At 35.7% G+C, this 17,563-nt stretch overlaps 1 protein-coding gene across 3 annotated transcripts in view; it reads right to left on the bottom strand.

Moving 5' to 3' along the window:
- Window positions 1–17,563, bottom strand: part of MALRD1 (MAM and LDL receptor class A domain containing 1) — a 286,556-nt gene that overhangs the window by 179,381 nt on the left and 89,612 nt on the right. For all 3 annotated transcript variants that reach the window (XR_010387580.1, XM_064505959.1, XM_064505958.1), the window contains exons 19-21: window positions 14,110–14,197; window positions 10,922–11,098; window positions 8,152–8,329 (exon numbers count right to left, since the gene is read on the bottom strand). Coding sequence is in view for 2 of the 3 variants with exons in the window: in XM_064505959.1 (XP_064362029.1) it covers window positions 8,152–8,329; window positions 10,922–11,098; window positions 14,110–14,197 (443 nt within the window). In the remaining variant the exon portion in view is untranslated. The remainder of the gene's footprint in view (window positions 1–8,151; window positions 8,330–10,921; window positions 11,099–14,109; window positions 14,198–17,563) is intronic.

Consider the following 17,563-nt stretch of genomic DNA (forward strand, 5'->3'; position numbering starts at 1 on the left):
CAATAGCACTTACACCCCTCAGACTTCCCATAATATTCCATATTTAGTTCAGGCCTCTAGTGAGATAGTTTGAATCAGCGGGTGGAGTACAATCAGCACTATGAGGAAATGCAGATGTCCACCTCTCATTTGGTGTTCTGTCAGGTCCGTCTTTGTCCCAAAGGCAGACCAAAATCATGTCACCCCATCTAGGTATTTCTGGTCCCATATTGCATTTTAAGAAAGATGATGCTATTGGGAATTGCTTTGCCCTTGTTTCACTACATGCCATAAAGTTAAATTTAAAAATAGTAACCCTTATTAAAGTCCTGTGGGTGATACAGTTGACTGAGTGCTATCCTATTAAACACTGGGGGAGTATGTGGTTACAAGAACATTAAGAGAATGCGGAGAAGTAAGGGAAATATAGAGACCAAAAGGGGCCAGATAAATGTGTACAGCATTCCTGTACACATAACCTTCACGCCTATCGTGGAAGTCTTTGCACTTATCATTGCAAGACAGAAATACTTCTGGCCTATCCAGGTTGTTAAGAGGAAAGCTTTTTCTAGTGCATGCGGCTGACATTAACTTGCTCACAGGGCAAAGCAATCTCTCTCTCTTGAATTCTTTCCACTGGCCGGCAGCGCAACCTCCAGCAGATTTACAGGGAAATGCACGCTGCTGCAGGTGGGAGGAACTTGGAGGAAGCAATAAGAAATCATTCTGTTTACATACGGTCGACATGCTAGAGTGCCCGTACCCTCTATGGATGTCTTTTGTAGCAGAGCCAGTTAACATATATGCAATCCTCTGTTCAGTCTGTCAAGCTGTGACTGTAAAAGTATAAGATTTCTTTAGAACTGGCCAATACGTATTTTAAAACACCCATTAGTATGCTTCGAAAAAAGCACTCCCCACCTCATTTTGTACTACTTTTTTTTTTTTTTTTAAATGAAACCTCCAGAAGGCAATGGGAACAACTGCTAAACAAGATATTTTTCAACATATATAAGAGCAAGCAAACCTGGCCTTGCATATAGTGCTTATGTAAGGGCTGAAATTCAGAATCATATGCAGGCTGCCCTTTCAGGGAGGAAGGCTGGAATATCCCAGGCTTGTTTGGAAAATTAGCCCATGGAAAGCCTCTTCAAATGTTGGCAGCCACAGTCGATGTCACTAAAAGGTTGATATTTACCCTTTGAAAGTAATTAATTTTAGTTCTGTAGTGCAAGCATTTCCTATATACAGAAATTCCTTTAACACTGCAGCAATCCTAATTAATTTCAAAGGGTAAATGCCCTTTTCAATGTGGTTTTTTTTTTCAGTGCCCCATCCAGTTATAATGGAGGTACAGATTTCAACATAAGCAACTGGGCTACATTTTTGTACTACAATTTTGTTAACAATTTAATATTGCAAGTGGCTTTTAACAGGCAGTTAGCTAAGAACAGGCATACACAGAAGTATCCTAGCTGTATTTCCCCCTTCAAGCATTCAGGAGAGCACAAGGGAACTGAATATGGTAACTGGGAATTAGCATTGAGGGAAAGATCTGATTTAATCTAGTGATGGACACCTAACTTCAAAATTCAAATAACATAGGAATCTCTCAGGTTTCGAATGTGCCAGTTCATCTATGTAACTTCTGCAAAATGTTTGAGAATCTCTGATTTAAAAAGGACTTATAAAATGCATTTTACTCTTTGGTGTGCACTTAGAATGAAAATGAAATCTGGTTGCAAAACATCATCTCCATTTCCTTAATGAGTTCTGATTTCTTTCCAATTCTCAAAAATATTGAGAAAACAAGAGAGGCAAACAAGAGAATGAAAATTCCAATTTCCTCAGAGGAATAAGCACCCCAGTGATCTGCACACTATACTAGAAAGTTCAAAATCCAAAAAGCAGCAGCTCCCATATTCATTTTGTTTTTCCTGTCCATAAATGCTGTGCAGCACTTATACAGCAAGTCAGAGACCCACAGACATGTTGGAGCTATTATGCATCTAAACCATGATTCTTCAGCTCTCCAACACAATCTGGTCGGAGTCTGCCTGGTCAGTGACTTGGCTACTACAGGTTTCCACGCACACAGAACTCCCAAACTAACGGCCAAAAACAGTAGGGCTCTAGATGCCATGAAAAACAGCACTCTCCTGACAAAAGTGGCAGGATCATGAGATACAGAGCATACCAGAAGAATGTAGGCCATCAAAGCTTAAGTTCATGGTTTGAAATGGTCAAGGCACTGGCTTCAATTTGTGTTTACCACATCTCATGAACCCTTTATTGGGGTAGTGGGGCTGAGGGAGGTCAGTATCTTCTCTCTCTATTCCCTCTCCTCCAAGAATATAGGTAATCACCTGACAGAATTTTGGCCAAAATTCAGATGTTTTCAGGAAAATTTCAGTTTCAGCTTAGCTGGGATTTTCTACTTAGAAAATATTTCATCAAAAGATTTCTGAGCAACACTCTGACATTATTGTCTCATAAGCTAAGAGAGAGTTAAAACTCTCCCACTTCTCTTCCTAACAGCCATATTTTTGAGAAATGATCCAGATTGGGGTAATTTCTGTCTTTTACTATGTCATCAGAGTACAATATTGGTATTTTAATGCCGGTTATATTTGCCACAAAATGGTAGTAAACTGTTTACTTTGACCTTTCCATCATTCTAGCTTCATTTTATGTTGATTCCTATTATTTCTCGCTTATGATATGGAAATTCTGCTAAAAATTTAAGTAGACATAAAAGTAAAAGTCTGTATTTCAAGTCTTTAAAAAGGACCTTTCACACTTTCTGGCATTTGCGACAAAGGTTGCAATAGAAATATAAAGCCTCCAAAAGTCATTATTATGGCAGTATTCTCAAGGAAATGGAGAAAGATATAAGCTAGGCTTAATCTTTAGTATGTAAATATAAGATCCAATGTAACTTCTTGGATCAACCATAAATGGGAAAGTAGTGTACACATTGTGCCTATAGTTCCATTTACTTGAAATATGGCTATAAGGGGGGGAACAACTACTGAAAAAGAGAGTAGAAACAATATAGAAATGCACTCGTAAAAGTGTAAATTAAACCTTCTGTAAAAAACAAAAACCTTAGTAGTTCCCTCAGCATTGCATCTGCCTAGGGAAATCACAAGAAGCTGATGAAAAAATTTCTGACCAGGAAGGGAAAACGGCTTAATGTTCGAGCAGTGAAGACACATAATGTCCATGAACCTGAAAAAAGTACACCAGAGCATGACAAGCTTTATGAAAAAATGAGACAAAAATTAACTTTTTTCTTTAATATTTGTGTTTGGTAGATATTCAATGTCTGCACCAGAAATAGTTTGATTCCTTGTACTCTGCATATGATATAGGACAGCCTGTTATAGATCATAATAAAGATCATAACAGATCTTTTGAAGCCCCAGTCTTGCAATGAATGACTTGCACATAACATATTCATTGGCTTCAGTAGGGCTTTATCCTGAATAAAGAATTGCAGCTGTGAAGATATTGCAGAAAAAGAATCTGTATGCAAAATTAAAATGTTACAAAATGTTTAACTTTCAGTAATCTTAAATGATGATATGAACTCCAATAATCTAATTAATTCTATTGCATGTATCACAGGAAGTTTTTCTCCACTGAACCCTTCTAACTGCTTAACTATTAATAAGTTTTCAACAGGCAATAATTCAAACCTTTATTTAACATCTAGAAAGAAACAAAAAATACTACAGACTTTTCTTCAATGAAATTTAAGCATTCTGTAAGATTTTCAAGTAATTAAAAAGTAACTGAAAGTAAATGGTGGTCAGGAATGTAGATCTTCACTTTAAGCAATATGTGATACTTAAGTTGAAACACTGGTAATTTCCAAAAAATTAAGTTCTCTTATATAGTCACCTCCCACAAACATTTAACATTCATGCATAAAGAACTCAGAATCAAAAAATAAAATTGTCATACCATAACCAAGTAGAAGAAAGTTTTTAGAAGGCAGCTTTCCAAAGGATATAATAGAGTTATTTCCTGTTACAGAAACCATCCTTTGGCTGTGTTTATAGACAGTTAACTGCTGGATGCCAATAGACTTGGGGGGGGTTTCAGTGTTTTGGGCTCAGGATTATGCTTCTAGAGCCTAGTTAAAACTTTAATATTATGTTTATTTCACATGTCTTGTAGACCAATCACTAAATCCTAATTCCCTTAGTAGGCCTGAATATAGTATTTAGCATCAGCTATTCTAAGAAATATTATGTGATAAGCAATTATAGATAGAATAACACAAGAATACAAGTTGTAGTTGAGTACATATAATATATGAGTAACTGCTTCAGGCAGTTTAGGACAGTTCAGCTTAGGCTAAGCTTAGGCTAAGCAGAAGTTACAAGATCAGAAAACACCAAAATTGGGGAGCAGATGAGTCAGGGCTATATCCAGAGGCAAGATTCAGAAAAAAAAATCTTGAGTGCTAAATAGCTAATAAATGTAAATTTTAACTTATTTAAATTTATATAAAAAGTAGGCTTATATGCAATTACTTTACACTAGTTAAGCTATTTTACTTTATTAATACAATAAAAAAAACTCCAGTGCCTCAACTGCATTCTTCTGCCCTTGGACCAGTGTTCATTCAGAGGTTTGCATTTGTAGATGCTCAAGCCTTCCTGCAGCTTAGTTACAGAACTAAGTAAGGTTTCTGCACTATGAGGGACAGAAAAATCACAGTTCTTTAAGACTCATTTTTCTCTATTGTAAGCATCACTCTTTCTTCTTTTTACACATTTTATTTTCATCTATATTTACATAATCATTATTTGCATACATATCACCAAAGCATAAAGATTTGCTGCTTTATATCTCTATTGCATTATTCATTATCTACTCATTGTATGGCATGCCAAAGTTGTTATGCAAAATTATTTTCACCTGTTACTGTGAAAGCCTAGTCTCTTTGAGGAAGATTCTTTGATCTTCCATGATTTCCCAGCTGACATCTCAGGGTCAGCACCTTCTCCTAAACACATTTAAAATTGGTTTAGATCCAAGGATGTTAACGTACAGCGCTAGAGACAAAATTTTCTAACCTATCTAAACTTTGGCACAAAAATACAGTACTGAGTTTCAGTGGCTAACTGAAACTGAACAAAGGTGCTTAACATATCAAACCACAAGCCACATATTGAGACCTGTAATTTGACACGGAGATCAGAAAGGTGTTTCAAAGAAAACCACCATATATGTAGGGAGGAATTCTTGCACTAAATCAGAGTGTGTTATATTTACTATCAAATTCTTGGACTCAAAATTCTAAAAAAAACCATGCTTCAAAGAAGTGTTAAGTTCTTTCACTATGATAAAAGTTATACTATATAGATTTTTTAGTATAAGTTTGATTGATGTCATTGTTTTAGAGAAAAGAGTATGAATTCCAGAAAGCAAATGTGCTGGTAACAGCTTTCTCATGAACAAGGAATAACCTCTTCACAGATTAATCTATTTTCATTTTAAGATGAATCCCATTCTCTGGCATCATACAATATACAGTTGAAAAATACTTTGAGTAAGTTCTTTTTTTTTTTTTTTTTTTTTTGTGCAAAAACAGTTTTGATTAAATTACAGTTATCTGAAGTGGACTACAGGCAGTTATCTGAAATCATCCTGCAGGTAACTTTTGACAATTAGCTTATACTTGCAAGTAATTAGTATTTCACAGCTACATATTTGAGTTGGACACACAAGTAATATGAATACATTTGTTTCCCAAATGAATTGTGCAGAACTTGGAATTACGTTTTCATCACAATTTTCACACCATTTTTTCCCCAAAGAAGTATTACAATATTTGCTTCAGTTTCATTAAACACACAGTGTTCAGTGTGCTTTCTTTATCAATACATTGTTTCAGGAGATATTAATGTGTATTAACTAAATTACTCTGATGGCTATGTATGTTCGTAGATTATTTTTCCATATACTTTCATCTGAACTTTGGCACTAAAGACAGAAGCAGACACTGACAGATGGATTATGATTTTGATTCAACATATCTTAACTGTTATCTGAATATAAATTGCATTAATTCCTTTTTTTAAAACTGTATTTCTCATATTTTTTAAAACAGATAGAGCCAAACCTCAATGAAGAAAAACTAATTCTTTTTCTTTGACTCAATCAAATGAAAATTTTTGAGGAGCTAGTAATTATCATAAAGAGACTACAGAGAATCCAAAATTGATTTAGAAATCTTCACTGAGATAGCAGAAACCTCTTAACACTGAGGCATTAGATGTTCCTCCTTCAACAATAAAAGTCAATATAAATGAAAATGCTTTGACAAGGCTACTAGTATCAGGTTAAATTCTAACTTAAAAACCATTATTGCAATTGTTGAAAATACTAGAATGAGCAGAATGGGTAAAAACTAAGCAATCTGTTTTCTACACAGTGAGCTAGTTGACTCAAATTGCCAGGCTTCCAAGCTGCCTTCTGCACAGTCTGTTTTTCAGATGGACTGTAGATTTTTCGACTTATTCTATTCCTTTTGTTTGTTTCCTTTACAGTGAAAAAAATTATCATACTTTCTCTTCAGTATATGCAAATGCAATTAGAATCAAATTTTGAAGTCGGCCGTTAAAAGTACATATGCAAATATTTCCCTGTATCTAGTCACAATTAGATACACAAAGTTTGCACACTGGCTGAGTTTTCAAAACACTCATTCACTTTGTTAACTGAAGTGTTAGACATGAAGAGTTTGCTAAAAAGTTTACAACTTTCAGATATTGTTAGTTACAAAAAAGTACAGTATGCTGGTAGCTTTGCCATATTGACAGAAAAGGCAATACATATGGTCTTAGTTTTCAGTATGATCAATTTGTTCATTTTGAAAGGAGTCATATGAATATTTAAGAAACTTCAGCTCAGGTTTTGAAATATTTCAACTCAAAATATTCCAGCATTATCATATCTATACTTCTCATTGAAAGTGCTCAACAGAATAATGTGACCCAGCTCTGTTCTCCATGCACTCTAAGAGATGACTATTGATGCAAGAAGTCACAGCTTCCATCAATGATCTTAGAAGTAATATTTTTGCAAGGAATAACAATTAGTTACATCTTGTTGGAAATAGTAATACTAGAGACAGAAAAGCAATACTATGAAAGACTTGGTAGGGCAGTAATATGACATAATTTATCAGAAAAAGTCAAATATCCACTAAACTGTGTTTAACTCTAATTACAATTGTTTCAGAACTGCACTAAATTAATTATTAAATAATAGTAGAATTCACAAGACCCATTGTGGGGGTACTTGTATTGTCCACCCTTGGCAAAATGGCCTGGATAACAGTAGTTGGTAAGAAAGGGAGTGTACACTGTGCGTGTGAATGGAAGTGTCCGAAAGGGCATTTGCCCAAAACTGATTATGTTAATGGTGGTGATGACCATCAGCCAAGCTAAACAGAAACAGAGAATTACAAAGCAAGCTTTAAAACAAAGATAGAATCAGCTTGAATAGAAGTGTAAAATAACCATGAATATTTGTAATAGTGGGGAGAGACCTTGGTTTGGAAACAGCAGCAGTCAAAACCTAGTTTTGACACTCCAGAAGTTACCACTGCATAGACCAGACAGAGCACCCTCCCCACTGGACACTGTGAGTAGGCTGCATCCAGCTAGCAGGCTGAGAGTACAGGTGCAAGGAGGAGTGTCTTCTCATGGCATGTGCATTAGCAGGTTGTAGGCAGTAACACATATACACATCGAGAGCAGCTACATCTCCAAACAGGAGGAATGTGCAACTCGCACTCACAAAAGGCATCGGGGTGTGCTTGTATCCCACCTGTCCTCTGGGAGAGGGGCTGCACACATATTGCTCTGGGGCAGAGGGTATTAGAACTTTGGGGGATTATTTATAGAAGGGTGTTTTGAAATCTGTAGTTGTTTATTAAAATTCTGTAAGTATCTAGTATTTTTGTTTATCTGTCATATTGCTGATATCGATGCTGCATATTTAGGCCACTGATTGTCAGTTAATTACATGTCATTAATAAATCAGCAAACTGCTTCAATACTGTGAACTGAGCTGAGTTTTTCCCAGTGACAATTCGTATGTGGTTAAACACAAACAGTCCAAGAAAGATAACTGAAAAATTTTACTTACGTAGTATGATCAGTTGACGGGCTCTGTTCTTCTTGCCCAGGGAAGAGATCTGCTCCTCTTCCAAGTTCCCACTTGAATATATTTGTGGAATGGATGGAACCAGTTTCTGATGTCTCTTCTGAGGCTGGCTGATACCATCCACACAGGGTTTTATCTTCAAAATTGCACACTTCCATAGCTTTAGAGATGAACAGTGAATATTTCATGTTTATATAAAAAAAATGGAATCATCAATTGATGTTATGACAAAATAAACAACATGGCAATAAAAATTAATTCAAACTAGTAGGCATAGTATTTCCTTTACAGATAAAACATCAACAGTGCTCTTTATGTTCTTATTTAGGAGGCAGATTCTATCTTTGGAAATATAGCAAGTCTTTTAAACCTTGGTATCTACCATCATATGCAGCTACCAGGTTTCAGGCCATTCAAATCACCTGTCATGTGAAATACACTGAAATGTCATATAAAATTCACCAGCTCTGAATCTGATAGCTGCTGCACGATTCTTTCTTCAGTCCTACAGTCTGATGACGTTAGCAACTCGTTGTACATTATACACAAACTCCTTCACAGGAACACTAAAAAAAGCAAATTAGTATTTCAAGCAGTCCCCAAAATAGCTGAAAGCCACATAATAATGTGGCTATTTAACATTGCTGTCAAGTACTGAATTGTTAATAAATAAACAGTTGCTCGTGCCTCAGTTCTTGGTTCCTGAGTGACTGGACAAGGAAAGTGAGCTTACTAATATCTCTCCCTCACAATGCAACCTCCCTGCAAGGATATTCAGAAAAAAAACCAAGTTTCCATTTCTGCTACTTAATGAATAATTATTCTCTAGAATGACTTCCTGAACATTTTACAGAAACTCTGACTTGGCCTCTGATCCAAAATGACTCCTGCCACTTTCCAGAACCTTAGAACATATTTTTATACATAAGTCTAAGTGACTGCTGTGAGAATTATGCAGAGAAATGAGACTGTATTTCTAACCCATGAAGCTCAAAAACTAGCGTAGCTGAGGTAATTTCTGTATGAGTAAATTATACTGTGTTAATAGAATGTGTCCTGTGCTTCCTCTCCTGGAGGCCACAGATGGGAGATTAAGGAGGGAGGGGATGTCAAAACAGTTTTGATTTATAGCTTTTAAATTTTCAGTAAAGAAACAAATCGCCACCAGTGTGATCTGACTAGTTATCCATATAAAGATGTGCGATGTTTCCTGACTTTGATGAGTGACACGGTATTAAGTGTTTTTACCTTTTTTTACATGTTTTATAAAATTACGTTTTAAATGCCACTGAGGTTGAGCATAACCACTTCCTGAGAACATATTTCTGCCCTCAATAAGGACATACTAAACTCTTATTCGAGTACTGTCATTAGAGTGATAAATTGCCATTGCTGCTGTAGTGATTGCAGACTTCAGACAGACCAAGTACCTAAAGGTGTATTCTCCATAGTAGTTCTCTTTTTCAGAAGGAAATGATACTTTGTAAGACAATGTAAATTTCTGAGGAAAAAATATTCTCTCCAAAAGACTTTCCATTTATTTTTCAATGCAGGTTTTCAATGGCTGGTATTTATTCACACTACAGGGAATTACCCATCAATATTTATAAATCAGCCTCATTTCTTCCAGAGTTATTCCCACAGAAGAAATAAGAAAAGTAACATTAGACTCCCTGCTGCCTGGCTGAGTCCTCAGCCCTGCGAGAGAAGATTGGAGTTCCCTACACAGTGTATAATGAATGCAGAGTTTTGATCATAGTGAGAATGGTTTAGCTTGCAATGGCAGATGAGGTCACTGTCTCTAGATGTCTGTCCCCGTCATTAATCAGCTTGTGAACAGCAGTATTTTCAAGTACTGTGTTTTTAGGCAAAAAAAAAAAAAAAAAAAAAAAAAAAAAAAAAAAGGCAGTAACCGTTTCTACTTAAAAGCTATAGTGTGAACTGTGGTGACTTAGAAGCAATTAAGAAACCTCTTAGCCATCTACTAAGTGTGGTGCCCATATCCATTGTCCCAGTTCCAGTGTTCTTATTTGACTAGCAGAGCTCTTAGCAATTTACAGGCTGGAACTCACTGACTTCTTTGTAGAGTATGCCATGCTGCATACTCTAGCCATAGCAAAGCAGCTGGGATTTTCTCCCAGGAAACCAGAAACCTAATGCTAGGTTCCTCCATCGATTCAGGATTTGCAGCGCAGTTAGACATAGACCTCAAAGCAAAATCAGTCTTGTCAGAGGAACAAAGAGCTGATGACAAAAGCATCCTTATGTCTGCAGCTGATTTTCACAATTTCTTTGTATAAAAATACTTCCAATACTCATTGAAGCAGGAAGTGGACCCAAGTCTCCCAGATGAGTATCCCAACCATGAAACTACAGTTATTCTCCCTTCCATTTTGGACTAGTGAACATTTGAAAAATTTAATTGTGTCATTTTGAGAAACTATGTTCACTTTTAGAACTTGTTCTGTATAGCTACCAGTCACTGGGGGATTGATGATTTTTTTTCCTATTGCAATAGCAAGTTGAAATGGAACATAAAATGTCAAGTCTGTCATTAGAAGGCAGAAAATGAATAACATCTCTGATTCCCATATTAAAAGCAGAATGCTAGCTTTGGGGGAGCAAAATCACATGAAAAACAACACCTGGGTGCTAATATCAAATGGTAAGTGTAACTATAGAGTAGTTAAAGCAGTATGTTTAATATCCACAAACTAGTAAGATAGCAAAGTACAAGATTTAGTTCACTCACCACAAGGTGCTTCATCAGACTTATCAGAGCAGTCAGGCCTAAAATCACACTTCTGGATCATCTGGATGCAGTTGCCAGAGGCTCTACAGACAAACTCCTCCTCTGTGCAGTTGTTCATGGGGAGTGTGGCAGGAACTGAAGTTCCTGATGGAGTTGTAGAGATTGCTGGCAAGCTTCCTTTAAAAAAAAAAAAAAAGTGACCTACAGAATTAAGGGAGCCTAGTTTTCTAACAATGTGTCCCCAAGTCACTCCCTGCACCCACGGGTATAGCTTTACTGGAAGTATGGCTGGGTGGCCAAGTAGAATATCTCAAATGCCACCCAGAAAGAACTGAACTGAATGTATCATAGCTGAGTTTCCCCAGTGGAATGTACTAGTTTGGTCACGCTAATCAACCATCATTTCATCAGCACTTCACAGAACTTATCTGAGCCTCTTACCTGTCTTCCAAATTTGGCTTAAATTGGCCAGTCATTTCAAAAAGCTAACACAAAAGAAACTGGTAAAACAATCACAAAAAAAAAAAAAAAAAAATTCCCCTGTGAAGCAAGGCTAACATTATTCAGATGACAATGGAATTTTTCCAACACTTTGATTACTACAACTGACTGGAAATTACTATGTAACCTTCTTACATTCTCGTTTCATTACTAAAAAAATAGTTTTTTTCCATTAGAAAAAAGTATTTTGAGGTCATTATCTTGTTCTACCACTTACTTTCTGTTTCACTCAACATCATTACAGCTTTTTCCTAATCCATCACCTTTTCTTCTTATTCTTTCCTGCGCACCTTCCTGCAGGCTAGCCCTGATTCCTTGAAAACCTTTGCTATCACTGTCCATAAAAGGTCTTTTTGTTATATAAGTCCCTTTTAAAATTTAATCTCTAATGAAATGATTAGCTGTAGTGCACAATGCACCTAAGTAATGCACCTGAGTTAATTAAAAAGTGTATGTGCAGACTTTTGATATAAAATGTGTGTGGGCCAGTGAGGAATCATTTTTTCTGTTAAGATCTGGAGCACTAAGACTGATTATAAATTCCCTAGGAGCAGGAGCCATATTTCTATTTTGTAAGGCAGAAACCACATCTTTGACATCAAATAAATAATATACTAATAATGTCCTAAGACTCAAACAAGAGATTTAGGAGGAGGAACCGTCTGAAGGAATAACTGAATGATAAAATAAATGAATCTACAACTCACAGTAATAGCAATGACCTTATTGGTTACAAGTTTTTAAATACAGTATTTATCATTAAAAATTTTTAGATGTATTGAATCCTCCTCTGATCAGTTTTAGTGAAATGCTCCTAGGTCTAGCATGGAAATTTGGGTATAAATTGGAGAGGGAAGCAGTGAGAGGAAAGAAATTTCCAGAGTGGTTTCACAGCACGGGCTGTACACTCTCCAGGAGTAGAAAGGATGCCATGTTCAGGTCCCTGCGCCTTATTCACTGCAACAGAAGAAATTCTGAAATGCCATAAGTACTGTGGACAAAATCATCTCCTTTTTCCCTCTGGAAATACTGCATTTTGTACAACTTACGAAACGCCATTTTGGCCAGAGCAAGTGTCATTGTATAGCCTGTAGTTAGGGCATTCAAGTGATGTATCGAAAACAAATGTGCAAGTTTCTACATCTTTAATATTACATATGTGTGACTTTACCACCGTGTGATCCAAGCAATCTCTCCCTGCTCAGTATCTGTTACTCAAAGTGGAACAATTCCAGCTGGGCAGCCAGCGCTGAGTTCCAGGTCGCAGAGACGAGACGTGAGAGCCCAGCTTTATGTCTCTGATCCAATTCTTATTAAACCCAGTAGAATACACTGCTTATATTGCCTGTTTTGCAGGCTATTCCCACAGTCTCTAACTCTTTTATCATTGGTGGGGATTTTTATTTTGTGGAGGAAGCAGAGGTGATAAAATAGAGGCAGTAGGAGCTCGAAATTTCTCATAAATTACTCTCAATACTAAAAGTCTTTAAAAAAATTTATGGAACACAAAACTATTTCCTATTCAGTTCATCTATCATTACACTGGAGGACTTTCATCTTTCTAAACAAAATAACCTTTTCTTTCTTACATATGAACTTTGAAACTCTGACCATCTGTACTTTGCATCTTTCTTCTTTTTTTAAAAATCTATTTTCATGTCTCATTTGTAAATAAGTAGGGTTTTTTTTAACCTGTCTTTCTAAGATTTTCTTCCTCCACTACCAGACATTTTACACTAACTGTGTATTCACCAAATTTGTTTTGAATTAGAGTTTATATTCAAAGAGTTGTAATAAATGTTGTTATATACTAAATAAAATTGCCAAAATGGGAGAAAATTATCTACAGGAGAAACATGCCACGTTCACTTGACATTCCTAATAGAACTAATTACACCTATAGGAAGTTTTTGGAATAGCAGAAACAAAATGTATGTGCATTAGGATGTTTTAGATCTAATGCTAAGATACTAATTTTCAGAAAGAAAAATGTTTTGAATTGTGTTTGCTGTTCTGCAGCCGTCTTATGACTATACATCAACTGTCAGACCATATATAACATTGTAACGTCTGCTGCAGCTAACACTAGTGGTCTTAAAATCCACTCCATGATGAAACATGACAGGTTGGAAATCATTTGGTGTCTTGGAATACAGCATTTCTGGGTATAGTATTTTACAATTCTGTAGACATTTTATCATATTAGGTAGTAATGACTTCGGAGGACAGGCTGCCCTATTATCTGAACTGTTTGTGTGCTGTAATGTGAGAGCAATCGTCACTGCAAAAACATTAAGAAGTATTAGGGGAGAGGAGGAAAGCTGTATCAAACTGGTTTTCCTAAAGGAAAAGTCAGTTTGCTTACATGCAGTTAAGCTTATTTTTCCTTCTAGAAACCAAGTTACACTGAGATCCCAAAGAGAGCTTCCACGCTAACAGTTTCTTTTGGACTTTACATGAACAGCAGAAACTGCTTCACGCTGTTGCCTTTCCAGAGCATGCAGGGAAGACCACAAATAAGGGGGTCTAGGAAGGTGAAAAACAAGTCAAAGTCTGGATTTCATTGTTGGACACGAGTCACAGTTTGATCTGGTTTGTATTTCCAGTACCAATACTCACAAATGACAGCAAAGAATCAGCTCACTGCTAGGAGATGTGCACTCAACTTTAATTTTGTTCTTACTCACCATTGTAAAGAGTACACGATAGAAAAGACAAGTCATCAATCCCAATGTCTCCAGTGAAACCATCTCCTACAGTACCTTCCACCAAGATCTAGGGAAACAATAATTACAAAAGCATTTTTCAGCATACAGCAGACTTCCGCTTCTCATTAAATATTTTACATCGATTGATAGAAGAGTCATCGACTATGTTTCAAACTTAAAATGAACTTAAAATTGAACTTAAATGAACTTAAATATTGTATTTAGTGACACTTTACAGAAGACTAATTACTATCAGCTTCCTCTGGTGTTCACATTAATCACAGGGAATTATAATATTAGTATGGTTGGCTTTACAGTCGTGTAAATCCACTGAAACATCATTGTGATATAAAATGATGGCAAGACATTATCATAAGTGGCATATTATGATTAGGTCCTTTGGTACTTATTGTAATAACATTAATCATGATTAATTATAATAATGTCCATCTGAATGAATTATATACCCATGCAGGAATCCCACTGCTGTGAAAATAATCAAGCAGATTACCGATATGCTCTGGAACTCTCTAAAGAAAAATATTCTTTTTAGAATATTTTAATATATATTTACAGACTAAATAGTCATTAAAGTTACCAATACTATATACACTTACTTTCTCATTATTGTCTATTGCCAAGGAATGGGAGAGGTTAGTATTTGTAAAATACTCTCTGGATGACAGAGAGTCCAGAGAGAATAAACGTCTTTTCTTCTGACTGATGCTGAATTGTCACAATCCTAGCAGATGATTAGGGACAGATTACTCAATATGTTCTTAATTTAACTACTTTATAAAACCCTGTTCCTAAAAAAAGCCTCCTCAAAACACTTTTTTAAAAAGAGAAATATAAGTATTTTTGCTGACCCACTGGGGTTAAAATATTAAAGTCATGTGTTTGCCAATTTTTAAAGAATTATTTATATCATACCTTCCCCAACTGTACACACATTCAAGCTTCCAGATCATTCTGGAATGCAGCATAAAATGTCAAATAAATCTTTCATTGTTTGTTGCTCAATTCAACAGACAATTTTTACAATGGAATGAAGTATAAAGGAGGACAAAAATATTGCAATATTGCTTTACAGTACTCTTGATTCTAATGTTTTTTTGCAATAATGTACTTATTTGCAATTTTATTTGCGAAGAACATTTATTTTCAACAATTAATGACACACTGCTCGTAACTCAAAGACACATGGCACTTCTCTGTAAATAGCTGTCTTAATTGTCTTGATTAAATGTCATTGACATTTTCCAAACAACATCCTTAGATCACATGTCATTTCAAAAATACATGCTTGGATTTTACATTTTAGCATCTCTTTTGTCCTATAGTTCATTAACGCCTACAAATGATTTCCAATTTCAGAAATCAGCCCTGTACTTTAACCAGGCCACTCAGCAACTGGAAAGCAAGCGAAGTAAGAGAATTCTTCTACGTGCTAGGAACCAATGTTCGTGTGATGTGTACACACAGCCCTTATCAGCCTCAGTTCAAAAGATTAATATGTAACATGAGGAAAAATTATTTGAAGGTTCAAAAAATGGCTTTAACACCTTAAAAATAAGAGAACAATATTACTATGTTTACTGTGACAAAGTTTTTCCTGCTATTCTGCAAATGCTTATGAATGACAGAGCTTAGTTACTGATATTAACATTGCCAATGAGAGTAAATAAAAAAATAGTTATGTTTTATTTATAAATTATGTTCTATAGACAAAACAGATGCCAATGAAAAAGATGATTTTACTCAGTTTTGATTTGCTGGTGACTAAAGAACTGCAAGCTGTAGTCTTGAACAATGATAACTATTATGAGTTATCATAATAGTGAAGAAAATGGATACAATTCTGTTATTGCAGACTTGCTGAAGATGCATTATTTTAGCACAAAATGTGCCTAAAGTGAATGACACCAGTAAATGGCAATGATGTCGCTTACTGATCCTATCATCTCAGTATGGGATTCTTGTTTTTCCCTCAGAATATCCACAGAAATTCTTTAAACTGTTACCCCAGTCTTTTGTTTACTGTTTAATTTAAAATGGGGGCAATACTACAGCAGTTTGTCAGTATCGCTAGCAACCAAAACAAAACTGAGCCCCCTCAGAACCACATTATTTTAAATAAGGGAATGTGCTGTGCGCTGACTGATCTACATCAGTGGGTTGAGGGGCCTCTCTCTCTCTCTCTCTAGTTCCCTTTGCCATTTCCCAGCCGTGACATTCACACATCCTGAGGCCGTTCTAACTCATCATTTTGCACCAACCTTCTCCTGGAAGAGGTAGCACTCCTGCACCTTAAAAAGGAGTATTTTTATTAAGGGTATAACAACATCCAGAGACAGAAGTGGCCAGACACAGTTCTGTATGGGTAATAAAACTCAGAATACCTCTTTATTGTTATTATGATGACAATATATTACTTTCAAAATCTAAAAATCAGATTTTTCATATGCCAGTTACTCAGGAAGTCTGACACTTCGGCATATAGCATGAACTAAATTAGTAACAGTGAAAAAGTAACAGAGAAAGTGCAGGTCTGTGTTCTAACATATTAACTTAACTGTTCAGCAACAGTCAAGAACTACAAGCATGGTTCTAATCAACATTAAGGAGGCGTCATCTAAATGAAATTATGACTTCTTGATAGATTTTAAAAATGAAAAGCATATTGTTTTGCACTTCATAGCTTAAAATTGAAAACAGGACCAATTTTTGTACTAGTGCTGCAGTATAAAACTTAGTCTATCTGAAACCCTGGCTAAACATTGACCACTTAAATTAATTTGCCAGCTGAAATTCTGCAAACTTCATAAGCTATTATTAAACAACCTCCAGGGAACTCATCTACCGTGAAGCTCATTTTACATCTCATTTATTATTTGAATGAGGATAAATAGTTCTTAATTTCTCCAGCTTTCAGAACTTACAGATTCAGTCTGAATGAAGGCTATAAAGGTAGCACGTACTAGCTAGAAAGTACGCTATATAAAAGAGGGGGAAAAAATCTATAAAAAGCAAAATGTGTTAGACAGGCACTCTGTATACAGAAAAGGACTGATCCCTTTCGGTTTTGAACAAAGCAGGTTTTTGAAGGGTGAAATGGTAGTAGAAAAAATATTGCAATGCGTAATACTGTTCTATACAAATGTTTCATTTTTACAATAAACCTCAGACTTGTCACCAGCCAGTTCCCATTGAAGTATAGCAAAATAAAACTTCAGTTTCCATACGAACATAATCTAAGATAGAATGGAATTCATTCCAAAAGTGTGAGGTATTCAAAATCCTGAAGATATCTGAACATCTAGGAAGTAAGAGTGATCTCAGTTCTCACATGTTTATCTAGTAGTATGTCCAAGGTATATCTCAGGAAGTTCCAACCACATTACCGATTTTATCGTTAGTTAGAATTTCCTGA

This window comes from Dromaius novaehollandiae, chromosome 2 (assembly GCF_036370855.1).
Source record: "Dromaius novaehollandiae isolate bDroNov1 chromosome 2, bDroNov1.hap1, whole genome shotgun sequence".
Classification (NCBI taxonomy): Eukaryota; Metazoa; Chordata; class Aves; order Casuariiformes; family Dromaiidae; genus Dromaius; species Dromaius novaehollandiae.